This window comes from Acinonyx jubatus, chromosome A3 (assembly GCF_027475565.1).
Source record: "Acinonyx jubatus isolate Ajub_Pintada_27869175 chromosome A3, VMU_Ajub_asm_v1.0, whole genome shotgun sequence".
Taxonomy (NCBI): domain Eukaryota; kingdom Metazoa; phylum Chordata; class Mammalia; order Carnivora; family Felidae; genus Acinonyx; species Acinonyx jubatus.
The window spans coordinates 119,250,858-119,266,589 of record NC_069388.1 but is presented as its reverse complement, the minus strand read 5'-3'; the positions used below and the strand labels follow the sequence as shown (position 1 = coordinate 119,266,589).

At 36.4% G+C, this 15,732-nt stretch overlaps 1 protein-coding gene across 2 annotated transcripts in view; it reads right to left on the bottom strand.

Moving 5' to 3' along the window:
* The window catches only part of ATAD2B (ATPase family AAA domain containing 2B), a 162,654-nt gene that overhangs the window by 96,593 nt on the left and 50,329 nt on the right, over positions 1–15,732 (bottom strand). For both annotated transcript variants that reach the window (XM_027033279.2, XM_027033280.2), the window contains exons 9-12: positions 10,089–10,187; positions 7,071–7,182; positions 3,958–4,073; positions 2,220–2,394 (exon numbers count right to left, since the gene is read on the bottom strand). In XM_027033279.2, coding sequence (XP_026889080.1) covers positions 2,220–2,394; positions 3,958–4,073; positions 7,071–7,182; positions 10,089–10,187 — 502 coding nt within the window. The remainder of the gene's footprint in view (positions 1–2,219; positions 2,395–3,957; positions 4,074–7,070; positions 7,183–10,088; positions 10,188–15,732) is intronic.

Below are 15,732 nucleotides of genomic sequence, written 5' to 3'. Positions count from 1 at the left end.
ACGTCAGGCTCTGTGCTGACTGTTCAGAGCCTAGAGCCTGCTTTGCATTCTGTGTCTGCCTCTCTCTCTGTCTGCCCTCACCCCACTTGTACTCTGTTTCTGTCTTTCAAAAATAAATAAACATTAAAACAAATTATAAAAATAAATAAGTAAATAAATAAATAAATAGACAATAATGAGGGTGCATGGGTGGCTCAGGAAGTTAAGCATTAGACTCTTGATTTCGACTACTGATTTCGGCTCAGGTCATGATCTCAAGGTTTGTAAGCCCTGCATCAAGCTCTGCACTGACAGCGCATGGCCTGCTTGGGATTTTCTCTCTTCCTGTCACTCTGCCCCTCCCCACGCACTCTCTCTCAAAATAAATTAAAGCTTTGCTGAAAAAAAATTCTTAGGGGCCCCTGAGTGGTTCAGTCGGTTAAATGTCTGACTTCAGCTCAGGTCATGATCTCACTGTTCGTGGATTCGAGCCCCACTTTGGGCTCTGTGCTGACAGCTCGGAGCCCGGAGCCTGCTTCAGAGTCTATGTCTCCCTCTCTCTGCCCCTCCTCCACTCATTCTCACTCATTCTCTCTCTCTCTCTCTCTCAAAAATAAACATTAAAAAAAATATTTTTTTAATTTTAAACAGCTTTGTTGCAGTATAATACACATAACATAAAAATTTTAACTACATGCATACTGTTTTTTTTTTTAAGTTTATTTATTCTTGAGAGATAGAGAGAGACAGACCATGAGCAGGGGAGGGGGAGAGAGAAGGGGACACACAGAATCCGAAGCAGGTTCCAGGCTCCGAGCTGTCAGCACAGCATAGAGCCCGACACGGGGCTTGAACCCATGAATTGCGAGATCATGACCTGAGCCGAAGCCAGATGCTTAACCGACTGAGCCACCCAGGCACCCCCATACATACTCTTAAAGGAGACCAACTGCATGTTGAACTTCCCAATAGACACTAAACACCGTGAAGGCAAAAATTTTACTATATCCCTTTCTACTCACATTATCTAGAACATGGCACTTTTTCATAGTAACTAAAAGTAATATTTGAAGTGCTTTACCAATTACAAAAGACTTTGAAACACATCAACTCAAGTAATGGCAGCTTGAAAATTGCTTGTCGAAAGCTTTCTTTTAATTTCATGTAATTTCCTTAGATGTTATGAAATAGAAGCTGCATTGTCAAATATGAATGACTTCCTTCACTAGTTCCAATAACCAAAAGTGAATTTATATCAGGACTAAGTTTTATTAAGTATGAGGAAATAATACTTTTAAAGTTACAGTGATAAAAAAAAAAAAAAGACTGCCTACATGATATTCAGTCACCTAACCCTGCCTTTTTAAAAAAAATTTTTTTTAATGTTTATTTATTCTTGAGAGAGAGAGACAGAGAGAGAGACAGAGTATGAGCAGGGGAGGGGAGGGGCAGAGAGAGAGGGAGACACAGAATCTGAAGCAGGCTCCAGGCTCTGAGCTGTCAGCACAGAGCCTGACACAGGGCTCCAACCCACGGACTGTGAGATCATGACCTGAGCTGAAGTCTGATGCTTAACTGACTGAGCCACCCAGGCGCCCCACCTAACCCTGCCTTTTTAAAGCATTCATTACAGAATTCTTCCAGCATCATATTTTATAGCTTATGAAAATAATGTACTACCCTGTAAGATTTCTATGCTTGTTCCATTTCCTCAATTAGACTATAACTTCATGATATATGAAATTATACCCAGGGTTTTCAAAAGCATCTAACGTGGTATTATATGCTTAGTAGCCACCTTAATAAATATCTTGTGAATCATCACATCATTAAATTAGTACTAGTAAAACTGCTGTTAAATACATCTAAAGTTTACAAATTCAGATTACTGAACCTAAACTAAACATACTTACTAGAAATATGCCTCCTTGTGAACAGTTTATATTTACAGACTAAATGCACTCAATATTCTATTTAAAAAAATTTTTGTTGAATGTTTATTTATATTTGGAGGGGGGCGGGGGACAGCACACGAGCAGGGGAAGGGCAGAGAAAGATGGACACAGAATCTGAAGCAGGCTCCAGGCTCCGAGCTGTCAGCCCGAAATGGAACTCGAACTCACGAGCCGTGAGATCACGACCTGAGCTGAAGTCAGACGCTTAACCAACTGAGTCACCCAGGCGTCCCCTAAATACTCTATTTTAAAGAAAATATTTTCATATTAGGTGATTTCACTTACCTGATCAAAAAGAAGCCTAAGTTGCCGTTCAGATTCACCAACCCACTTGCTCAGACAGTCTGCTCCTTTTCGCATAAAAAAAGCCACCTTTTTGTCTCCCTGACTGCACTCATTAGCTAATGCTCTGGCAACCAAGGTTTTACCTGTGCCAGGAGGGCCATAAAACAAACAGCCCCTAGAGGAAAAAAGAATCAATAGGAATAAGGTAATGTTACTGCCACCACTAATAACCAATACACAAGGATGCACCTCCCATAGAATTTATTAATGAATATATGACAATTCTTAGATATTGAGAAAGCTCTTTGTAGTATATAGACAAATTTCACTTTGCTGAGAGTATTCAAGGATGTTCTCAACGACCAAACCTTGGTAGGCAAATCAGAGAAGAGAGCCATTTAGCAAGATAAACCAAAATTTTAAATGTGTCTTCCCAATGACCCAGAAATTTCACATCTTAGAATGCATCATAAATACTCAAAATATTATGAATACAGATTTTAAATGAATGTTCAAAAAAGGATCAATTCTAATTTGTGAAAAACTAAAAAAAATCTAAATGCTATTAATAAGGCACAGATGGCTCAGTTTGAGAAGTGCATGACTCTTGAGCTTCAGCTTATGAGTTCAAGCCCCGTACTGGGTGTAGAGAACACTTAAATAAATAAAACTTAGAAAAATAATAAGGAATAAATAATATACTGTTATATCTATAAAACAAAATACTACTAAAATATCAAAAAGAATAATATACACATTACTGATATGGGAAGGTGTCTAGAATACACTGTAGAGTGAAAAAAGTTATATAAAAGCATTACTAAATAATTTTATTTATATTAAATGTTTATATGTGAATAAAGGCAAAATTTAAACTTAATATACACATATATGTATAAAACAAGCTTATAAAGAATATACAAAATTGTTCATCCCTAAGAAGTAAAATTACTCTCTACTTGTAACACTTTCTGCTTCTCTCTCCATTTTATTTCAGTTTCTCCCACAGCCATGCTACTTTAAGGACTTTGGGAAAAGTAATAATTATTTTCAAAATTCAACTTATATCCTACAAAAAACAATACATTGCTTTTGATTTTAAAAAGCCACTGTAGAATTATAAGCCACAGTTTTAATCTGCTCAAACAGAAGATGACTCTTTAATAAGATTTTCTACATCCTGAAACAGATGGAAAATGTAATGGTCTACATGTATATCTTGAGTATTTTATTCTCCCAACTTCCCTTAAGTTCTCAGCCTTTTCTAATAGCTACCTAGCTACGTATCTCATGATCAAACAAAATCTGATCATAAAAATGGATATCAAAAAAAAAAAAAAAAAAAAAAAGCTTACCATTTCAAAACTACCAGCATCAAGTCACATATACACTTAACTGAAATTGTGTTTCCAAAGACTAAACAACATACAGCATCAAACTCTATGCTATCTGGAGGCCAAATTATGGAAAATCCATTTGGGCAATCCACTTGTATATTCAAGGCCTGCGCAGAGATTTAGATCTTATACCCGACATTTAAATGCTGAAATGTAAACTTCAAGGATACACTTACTACCACAGCCTTTGAACCCTAATTAATAAAATTTCATTCCTAATTCTCATTGCTAGAACACATCAAATCAATACATATGAAATATTTATATTTATAATCATTTACTAACTGAAATTTGATAAATTAACAGTAATAACAATAATAAACATCTAGGACATTACTTACCTTGGAGGCTGAATCTTAAATTTCTCAAAGATTTCTGGATATAGAAGTGGGAATACTACCATTTCTTTCAGTGCATGAATATGATGGCTCAATCCACCTATACTATCAAACCGCACCTTGGGAAGAAGGGAAAAAGTTCAATATAAAATAATTTTAACTACTAAAGATTTTTTTTAATTTATGAGATTGTCTTATGATTCAGAAATACATGCCTTCAGCAGGAACTGTTGAACATAAAGTTCAAAAAATTACACTTCTGGAGTGCAGAAAAATAAAGTCAGCAGTAAAATTCAAGTTTACATTTCAGTTCAGCTAAATAAAGCTACCATTCTTTAATCTCCTAGTAACTAAGGACAAGATTAATGTCCAATCTAACACTTTAATGGGTATCTAGAGGAGATGATAAATTGTATTTATACTCTAATAATTTAAATGCCTTTCAAAATACCATCTATCACATGCATTGCCAGCAAAGGCAATACTGTCCCTAAGGGAGCAAAAACTGATTTAGAAGTAGAGTGAAAAACATCTTAGCTACTACAATGGTTTGAGACCCTCCAAAGCTCAACTTTATAAAGCCAAGTCTTACTCTTTTTTTTTTTTTTTTAAAGAGAGAGAGCCCATGTAAGTAGGGGAGAGGGCAGAGAGAGGGAGAGAGAGAATTTCCTAAGCAGTCCCCACACTTAGCACAGATCCCAACGTGGGCTCGATCCCACAACCCTGGGATCATGACCTGAGCCAGAGTCAAGAGTCAGACATTCAACCTACGGACCCACCCAGGTGCCCCCAAGTCTTAATTTTTTTTTAATTAAAAAAAATTTTTTTTCATGTTTTTATTTTATTTTTGAGACAGAGAGACAGAGAGACAGAGTGTGAATGGGGGAAGGGCAGAGAGAGAGGGAGACACAGAATCTGAAGTAGGCTCCAGGCTCTGAGCTGTCAGCACAGACCCAGACACAGGGTTTGAATCCACAAACCGTGAGATCATGACCTCAATTGATGTCAGACACTTAACCGACTGAGTCACTCAGGTACCCCATTTTTTTTTAATTTCTTTAAATTTAAATTTATTTACTTATTTTGAGAGAGAACAAGTCGGGGACAGACAGGGAGAGAGGGAGAGAGAATCCCAAGCAGGCTATGTGCGGAGCCCAATGTGGGGCTCGAACTCACAAACTGTAAGTTCATGACCTGAGCCAAAACCAAGAGTTGGATGCTTAACCAACTGAGCCACCCAGGCACCCCGTGTCTTATTCTTTAATATTAATTTATCTAGATAGAAATTTAATTTCTCTCCTTAGGAGACAACAATGAAAAAGTGATTTAAGAAACACTGACCTACCATAAGAAACAAGAGAGATTAGGGGCGCCTGGGTGGCTCAGTCGGTTAAGCGGCCGACTTCGGCTCAGGTCATGATCTCGCGGTCTGTGGGTTCGAGCCCCGCGTCGGGCTCTGTGCTGACGGCTCAGAGCCTGGAGCCTGTTTCAGATTCTGTGTCTCCCTCTCTCTGACCCTCCCCTGTTCATGCTCTGTCTCTCTCTTTCTCAAAAATAAATAAACGTTAAAAAAAAAAATTTTTTTTAAAAAAAAGAAACAAGAGAGATTATTCCTCCCGTCCATAACAGTTTAAATACCTAAAAGACTTTGTAGAGTAAAATATTGTACAGAAAAAAGTGCTTGAAGGAAATACTGCCAAAATGTTAACAGTAACCGCCTCCCCCTGTATCTTTATTCTGTTACAGTACTTGAAAATGTTTCAAAATGAAATGTTACTATGATAAAAAAAAACTTAAGTAATCTAGAAAAATAAACACAGAGTTTAAATAAGAAAAACCGTATTTGTATATGATATCAAATTTTAAAAAATACTACTGTAAATAAATGGCAGAGACATCTAAAGTTAACTGATTCAAGAGAGTAAGGTGCTGGTCAACAAAATAAGCAAAGAATATTAAGTAAGGTCCTCTGAGAATGTACACTAGTAGATATGAGACTGGGAATTCAATACTCTAAAGTCCTAGTTAAAATAAATATTTAAATAAAATATTTTCCCCTATGACTTCAGATTGAGAAGAGATAACATTTCATTTTCAAATATATACACAACTCCATTGGTAACTTAAGCTTGTCATATGAGAATCAGTTAAATTATGTCATATAGAAACGTTTACGGGAACAAAAAAAAATCAAATATGATCTTAGTTGGGCAGTAACCTATTCCAAAATACACTCCCTAGAAAGATTCTAGTAACAGTAAATATCTATGACATCCTCTAAATCTTGCCTTTCTTTTCAAACTTTCCCTGGGTACTATAACCCACTTCGCATAGTGATCTCAACTATCTTTATATTTGACACCCATATCTGAATTTCTAGCCCATATAGTTCTCCTTAAGGCCAAACCTACCTAATTTCCTACAAGTTACTTCCATTTGTGATGTGCCATGGACACCTAAACATGTCTACAACTAACTAAATCATCGTAACCCCTCTAAACATTTTCTCTAATGTTCCCTACATCAGAGAGTAGATCCCACCCAGTCACTTAAGCCAGAAACCTAGGTCATACATTCAACTTGTTTCTCTCCTTCATTCCCCAAAAGCAATAAATTCACCCAATTCCATCAAACCAAATTCTCTCCTGAATTCTGTCAAATCCATCTACTTCTTTCCATCATTACCCTACCATGACCATTACTCCAAATTACTATGTTACAACTATCTCCAGACCAGTCTCCCTAATGCCAGCCTTGCTTCCTTTCATTAACTACATCAGAATCAGAGTGCTCCATCTAAAATGTAAATCTGATCATGAAATCTAAGCAGCTTCAACAATACCCTACTACATATCATGGTTTATGGGCCTTGCCATATTTGTCAGCCTCATTTCCTACCCATTTTTATTATATACGCCAGTATCACTGATACGGGGGGGCGGGGGGGACTTAAGTATCACCTGTGACCAGAGTGCTAGGTTCCAAAACACATACATCAAAACACTAATAATGATGATATCTGGGTTTTTATTTTTATTATGTGTTGCCTTAGAAACAAGGAACAACCTTAATTTTTTTTTTAAAGTTACTTCTAGAAAAACATTTACAAAACTTACTGATTTATCAATGTTCATTGGATCAACATCAGCCAAGCTTGCACCCACTTTGACACGTTCTCGGAGAATACCACTAGCTAAATCTTCTGCTCTGAAGTTCATAGGCAAACATCTGAAATTCATAAAAATTCAAGTAGATAGCATTAAAAGTTTCACATTTAACTTTTAACTTTAAATTTTTTAAAAGTTTAACATTTAACTTTTAAGTTTCACATTAATACTCCTCAGGTATTACATGGGTATGTCTACTCAGTTTACAAGATTAAAAGAAATTTCTTTCCCTTTAATTCAAAACTAACCAATTCTAGATCACATCTTGAGAGCTAACCTTTATCTTCTGTTTAACTCCTTTAAAATAGATCTTTAGCCACCTAAAATCCTATACTGTATTAATTTTATTACCCTTAATAAAATATAATCTACTTCCTCTTTTAACCTTGGATAGTTACCAAAAGATGACATAAACAGCCTCAAAAAAAGTATGACTTCTAAACTGAATGTACTTTTCACACACATTTCTGAATCTTAACTTAGCTTAAAAATATATTTCCAAAGCAAGTATCAAAATAGTTCAGATTAAGTAGACATTAAATTCTTTTATTTAAACTTAGATTTTGGGGGCGCCTGGGTGTTGGTTAAGCACCCAGCTCTTGGTTTCGGCTCAGGTCATGATCTCACAGTTTGTGAGTTCAAGCCCCATATCAGACTCCATGCTGACAGTGCAGAGCCTGCCTGGGATTCTCTCTCCCTCTCTCTCTGCCTCTCCCACTTGCTCTGTCTCTCTCTCAAAATAAATAAATAAACATTAATAAATAAAATAAACTTATTTTTTTTCTCTTCCATTTTCTTTCCATCACCTACATGTGGAATTATTTTCAGCATATAATCTGCGACAATCCAAACTTGTTTCCAAGACATACTAACTGAAAATTTGGTATTTCTACAATAGATACATAATACCAAATTATAGAAATACTTTGCTAAATGTACATTTTCTAAATATAATTTATCTCTAGTAGTATAAGCTAGAAAATTGACTCAAATTTTAAAGAATAAATTATAATTTGATGTTCTAATTACTTATTAGACAAAATACTGGTTTTCACCCAGTGAAAATTCTTTTTTCATTTTTTAAATGTTTTTATTTATTTTTGAGAGAAAGAGAGGAGAGGGGGAGAGAGAGAGAGAGAGAGCGCGAGCACGCGCACACACAAGCAGGAGAGAGGCAGAGAGAGAGGGAGACACAGAATCTGAAGCAGGCTCCAGGCTCTGATGGGTCAGCACAGATACGAAGGCAGGACTCAAACTCATGAACCTCGAGATCATGACCTGAGCTGGAGTCAGACGCCTAACCAACTAAGCCACCCAGGTGCCCCACGGCGAACATTCTTGAGGTTTTAGTGAACCATGTAGTAACCAGTCATTTACCCTAGTTAGGGAAAGACCACCAGATGGCACTCAATGAAACAAAACAAATTTTGCAATAAAATCCAGGGCTCCTGAGATGATTCTATTAGAAACCAAATCTCACTCCGAGCGCCGTAATCATTGTAGCATCTAATAAAATTAGGGGTGGCTGAGTTGGTTAAGTGTCTGACTTTGGCTCAGGTCATGATCTCATAGTTCATGGGTTTGAGCCCCATGTTGGGCTGTGTTGACAGCTCAGAGCCTGGAGCCTGCTTTGGATTGTTTCCCTCTCTCTCCACCCCTCCCACACTCATGCTCATACTCTCTCTCTCCCAAAAAAAATGAATATTTTTTTAAATTTTAATAAAAAAATTATATAAAATCAGGCTTATTAAATGGATTTGGATTAGAGGAGAGGTACCAAAGAAAAGACTACCAGAGGGGTTGGCTGCTTCCCTTTGGGTCTTCCTCCTTTACCTTCCTGCACATTCACTGAGTAGTTACATAGTAAATAATTTATGAGAAGTTCTCCCAAGGTTAGACATCTATTTTAAGAATTACTAAGTAGGGGTGCTGGGTGGCTCATTCACTTAAGCATCTGACTTCGGCTCAGGTCATGATCTCATGGTTTGTGAGTTTGGGCCCTGCGTCAGGCTCACTGCTAACAGCTCAGAGCCTGGAGCCTGCTTAGGAATCATGTCTCCCTCTCTCTCTGCCCCTCCCCCACTCACACTCTCTCTCTTACTCTCTCAAAAATAAGTAAAAAATTTTTTAAACAATTAGTAAGTAAAAACCAAATCAGTGCCTTAATCTGGTCTAAAATATGTAGTAGGGTGCCTGGGTGGCACAGTCAGTTAAGTCATGACCTTAGCTCAGGTCATGATCTCACAGTCTGTGAGTTTGAGCCTTGCATCAGGCTCTACACTAATGGCACAGAGCCTGCTTGGGATTGTGTTTCTCTTTCTCTCTGCCCCTCCCCAGCTTGTTCTCTCTCTCTCTCAAAATAAATAAACTTAAAAAAAAAAAGATTATAAATAAATAAATGAGAAGAGAAGAGAAGAGAAGAGAAGAGAAGAGAAGAGAAGAGAAGAGAGAAGAGAGAAGAGAGAATATGTACTGAATACAGGTGTTAGCAAAATACTGGTATAGATAAGAATCCCATTCAAAAAATAACTGTTCAAGGGCACCTCGGTGGCTTAGTTGGCTGAGCATCCGACTTCGGCTCAGGTCATGATATTGCAGTTTGTGGATTCAAGTCCCATGTTGGGCTCTGTGCTGACAGCTCAGAGCCTGAAGCCTGCTTCAGATTCTGTGTCTTCCTCTCTCTCTCCACGCCTCCCCCACTCACATTCTGTGTCTCTCTCTCTCTCTCTCTCTCTCTCTCTCTCTCAAAAATAAACAAATGTTAGAAAAAAAATTTTTTTAATAAATAAAATAACTGTTCTTGGGGCATCTGGCTGGTTCAGTAACTAGACCATCTGACTCTTGTTCCTAAGGTAGTAAGTTCAAGTCCTACGATGAGCATGGACCCTACTTAAAAAAATAAATAAATAAAAATAACTCCTCTTCCTTTTTTCTACCATGGATGTAATAATAAAAAAATTTACTAACCTGTTTCTTGCTCTCGCCATGCTCTTTGATTTCCTTCTTTCAAAGCGTTCTTCATCAGAAGAAGTTGTGTCACTACTATGAATGGCATGCTTCTTTCTCCTATTTAAAGAGAGTAAAATCCTTAAAATCACTATACAGCAGCAAATTGTTTTTAAAAACACATTGCATGGAGTGCCTGGGTGGCTCAGTGGGTTACGTGTCCAACTCTGATTTCGCTCATGTCATAATCCCATGGTTCATGAGTTCAAGCCCCACATCAGGATTTGCACTGACAGCGCCAAGCCAGCTTGGGATTCTCTTTCCCTCTCTGCCTCTCTCTCCTTCAAAAATAAATAAACTTAAAAAAAAAAAAATCACGTTGTAGAAGGGCACATGGGTGACTCAGCTGGTTAAGTGTCCAACTATTAATTTCAGTCCAGGTCATAATCTCAGTCGTGAAATCAATCCCCTTGTGGGACTCCATGCTAGGCATAGGGCCTGCTTAAAATTCTCTCTCTCCTGGGAATGCAAGCTGGCACAGCCACTCTGGAAAACAGTATGGAAGTTCCTCAGAAAATGAAAAATAGAACTACCCTACGACCCAGCAATTGCTCTACTAGGCATTTATCCACGGGATACAAGTGTGCTGTTTCGAAGGGACACATGCACCCCCATGTTTATAGCAGCACTATCAACAATAGACAAAGTATGCAAAGAGCCCAAAAGTCCATCAATGGATGAATGGATAAAGAAGATGTGGGATATATACACAATGGAGTATTACTCAGCAATCAAAAAGAATGAAATCTTGCCAGTTGCAACTACGTGGATGGAACTGGAGGGTATTATGCTAAGTGAAATTAGTCAGAGAAAGACAAAAATCATATGACTTCATTCATATGAGGACCTTAAGAGACAAAACAGATGAACATAAGGGAAGGGAAACAAAAATAATATAGAAACAGGGAGGGGGACAAAACAGAAGAGACTCATAAATATGGAGAACAAACGGAGGGTTATGGGGGTGGGTTGTGTGGGAGGGGGGGATGGGCTAAATGGGTAAGGGGCACTGAGGAATCTACTCCTGAAATCATTGTTGCACTATATGCTAACTAATTTGGATGTAAATTTTTTAAAAAAATTTTTTAATTAAAAAAATAAAGAATCTCTCTCTCCTTCTCTCCCCACCCCTCCCCCACTAAAATGCACCCACATGCACATGCTCTCTGTCTCTCAAAAAATAAAAAAAACACATTGTAGAGACTGTTGGCTATAGAGAGTAAACCTAGGACTGCTGGAGGGGAGATGGGTGGGGAATGGATTAAACGGGTGATGGATAGCAAGGAGGGTACTTGTGATGAGCACCAGGTATTATCTGTAAGTGACTCACTACTAATGTCTACTCATGAAACCAATATTACACTGTATGTTAACTAACTAGAATTTAAATAAAAAGTTGAAACAACAAAAAATAATAAATAAATCACATTGTAAGCATATCTATAATTAATTAGATCAGTTGATTTATAGAATTACAATACATTTATTCAGCAAATATTACTAAGATCCTTCAGCTCATCTAGTTTATATCTAATGAAGTATAAACATGCCAACTTCTACAAAGGAAAAAGAAGGAAGGAGTCTACAATTTTTCAAATAGGGTTGTGCAGGAATGGAGTCAAGCAACAAATTTAATTTGCGTCCCTATTAAGGGAATATCTATCAATGATTTAAAAATTACATTAGAATCTCACTGGAAAAGAAAGTTTGGCTTTTTCTCTTATTTTTCTTTTCCCAAATAATCAGAAACAATCCAGACACTAAAGAAAATAATACACTGGCTTACAGAGAGAGAAATTACTTCCCAATTAAGATACATCCTATCTGAATTTCTTATAAAATGTATAAAGAATTTTTGAAGAAAAAAATGACTTATAATCAGAACTACTATGGAAGAATTAAAAAATGTACCAAGGTAAATTCATTCTCAACAAAATAATATTTAACGAATACTATATCATTAAAATAGTTGATGACATCTCTAAGATACCTAGAAAGATACATATACATATACATGTGCATCTACAAAGAAACAACAAAATAAACCAGACTGACTTCTCATCAGCAACAATACATCAAAGAGGAGATATATATATGTGTCTGTGTGTGGAGACATAGAGATAGAGATAGAGATAGAGATAGAGATAGAGATAGAGATAGAGATAAAGATAGAGATAGAGAGATATAGATATATAGATATAGATATCAGTGAAGAACTTCAAAGGTTTAAGGGAAACGTATTGGATTTAGAGTTGTCTTAATTCACAAAACCATTGGCCAGCTATCAAAATAAAAGGCATTTTAAGATAACAAAGATACAAAATTTACTTTCTACACATTCTTTTAGTAAATTATTGAGATTACATTCCTACAAAATGAAATGATAAAGAAAAAAACACATGGGATCTAGTAAACAATGGGTCCAACTCATGAAAACAGTATTAACTTTTAGCATATTCACTTTGCAGCAGGCCTAGAAAACAATCCCTCTGAAGTGGAACAGGAAGATGACACTAGGGGAGAGGTCATTTGACAAAAAGAATATGAATGTTTTCACATCATCAGAAATTTAGAAAACTGTTAAACTACCTGAATGTTTAAAAAACAAAAACCAAAAAAAAAAAAAAAACTTGAAATTTTTGAAGACCATCAGGAGATAAATTCAGTGGGTCCTTTTTCCCCACATACACGAATCACTACAAGAAGCCCTGCATACATTATGTTCCTGTCAGGCTCTGCAGAAAGTGATACAATCTCCTCCACGCCTATCCCTATCCCGTGAACTCAATGTTCCCCCTCACTGCTCTATTTTCTTCCAAGCACTTGTCACCATCTGACATACTAAGTATTTTACATATCCATTAGTTTATCTTCATTCAAATGTAAGCTCCAAGAAAACAGGGATTTTTACACTTCTAACTTCTTAACATCCAGTGCTTTGAATGACCCTTGGTGAGTAGAGAAGGCAGCAATATATATCATTGAATGAATGAATAAATTTAATAATACAGGAGTATTTCCCACTGAGTGGCCAGAGTTAGTGAAAAAAGATCCACCAAGAAGGAAATTTAATCCTAGCACCTTACTTAGCTCTACAGTGAAAAACACTGTCATTATTCATAGAAAGGTAAAAACTATTCATTGGTTTTTGACTTTTCAGGATTTCAAGATTTTTGACCTTTCAGGATTAACCTGCAAATTAATCAAGACTTAATAACTGTCACGGAAAAATATAAATGTTATCAGTCCTGATAATATAAAAAGATAGAAGGAGTAGAATGGAAGGAAGTGGATGTTTGTGTCCTAATCTTAAAAGTAAGGAGTGAACTATGTGGAATTTAAGAGAGAAAACAAATAAAGAAAGAAAAAAAGAGATAAACCAAAAAACAGACTCTTAACTACAGAGAACAAACTGATGGGTACCAGAGGAAAGGTGGGTGGGGGGATGAGTGAAATGGGTGAAGGGGACTAATAGTACACTTACCTTTACTTTTTAAAGTTTGCTTACGTATTTTGAGAGACAGAAAGAGAGCAAAGCAGGGGTGGGGGGAGTGGGCAGAGAAAGAGAGAGACTGAATCCCAAGCTGGCTCCACACTCTCAGTGCAGAGCCCAACACAGGGCTTGGATCTCACAAACCGAGATCACAACACCTTCTAAAGTCAAGAGTCAGATGCTCAACTGACTGAGCCACCCAGGCACCCTAAAAGTACACTTATCTTGATGAAGACTGAGTCATATAGAGAATTATCGAATCATTACAGTGTACACCTGAAACTAACGAATGTTTACTATACTGTAATTAAAAAATAATAATCTGGGGCGCCTAGGTGGCTCAGTCGCTTAAGTGTCCGACTTCGACTCAGGTCATGATCTCACGGTTTGTGAGTTCAAGCCCCACGTTGGGCTCTGTGCTGACAGCTCAGAGCCTGAAGCCTGTTTCGGATTTTGTGTCTCATTCTCTCTCTGCCCCTACCCCACTTGTGCTCTGTCTCTCTCTCACAAAAATAAATAAATAAATGTAAAAAATAAATAACTAAATAAATAATAATAATATTATTGTCTAATAATTTGGAATTAGGTATATTATCAATACAAATAAAAATGATATCAAGTCATGAAAATGACCTTATAGAATATTTAATGACCAAGAAATGTATTCATCATACATTAAGCAAAGAAACTCAACTACAAAATAGTAGGGAAAAAAAAGTAGGAGTGAAAAGGCACTATTTATAGTTAATAAAACAAAAATAGACATTCAAGTATAATGATTCAAATTTCATGTGACTAAAGAAGAATTAAGATTAGTGCTATCACTATATGAGAATGAGGAAGATCAGAAAACACTGTTTAAAGATGATGAATCAAGGGCGCCTTGGGTGGCTCAGTCGGTTGAGAGTCCGACTCTTGATTTCAGCTCAAGTCATGATCTCACAGTTCATGGGAAAAGTAGGAATAACTTCACCATAAACTTTCAAAATGTTATCAAGCAATACTACCCATGAAGCCAAACTATAGAGCAAAAATATAAGAACTGAAGACACCATAAGAAAACAGGAGAAGACAAAACTCTAAGCTACTGAAACTTCAAAATACATAGGGAAAACACTCAACAAAGAAATAAAGATAAACTGAATACAACATTAGTTATAAAAAGCTAGAAAATACCTAAAAGGATCTAGAGAATTGAAAACAGCCAACAAAATGTAACAAAAATTTAAAAAGGAAAGCAGAGAAAATCATGGATGTAAAAAAGAAAAATTCAACATGGGAATAACTGAAATCTTCAAATAAAAAATCAGAATAATAGGAAAGAGCAAACATTTGAAAATATAATTCAGGAAAACATACTGAAATTAAAAATTTGGTTATTACTCACTTGAAAGGGCAAAATGTGTAACAGACAAAAATGACTCAAGATGATGATCACTTACAAAATACATGCTACTAATCAAGTTATTGGTCTTTTAAGATAAAAAATCCTTGGGTAGCCACCCAAAAGGGCAACCAGACTTATAAAGGGAAAAAAAAATTTTTACCCTCAAATTTCAACATAGTTTCAACATAGCGGCATTCAATGTCAATAACACAATAAAATACATTCAAGATACTCAAGACAAGCGTGTATATACAAGCCAAAATATTTATACTGAGCCAAACTGTCCTTCAAGTATGAAGACTACAAACACTTTAGAACATGCAAGAACTTAAGAAATACTGAGACCATGAAGCATAAAAACTGCTACGGCGCAAATCTCAGCTAATGAAGATACGAACAGGAAAATGCAGCAACAAGGATAGGCTGGCTGTAAGCACAATATATTTACCTATAGTTCTAAAACTAAAGCAACAAAATAAGGTGACAGGAGAACATCCATGGCACTGTACAAAAAAAAAAAAAATGGGAGGCAAAGACAAAGATGTCAAATAAGGTAAGTAAGCCAAATACTTCAATTTTAACAGCAAGAAAGTCAGGGTTATCATTAAAACTTACAAATAAAACTTCTCAAAAATGTAGATTTCGAGGATATGGAAAAACAGGACCCCTTGTGTACTGTTGGTGGCAATTCAAACTGGTGCAGCCCCCATGGAAAACAGTATGGA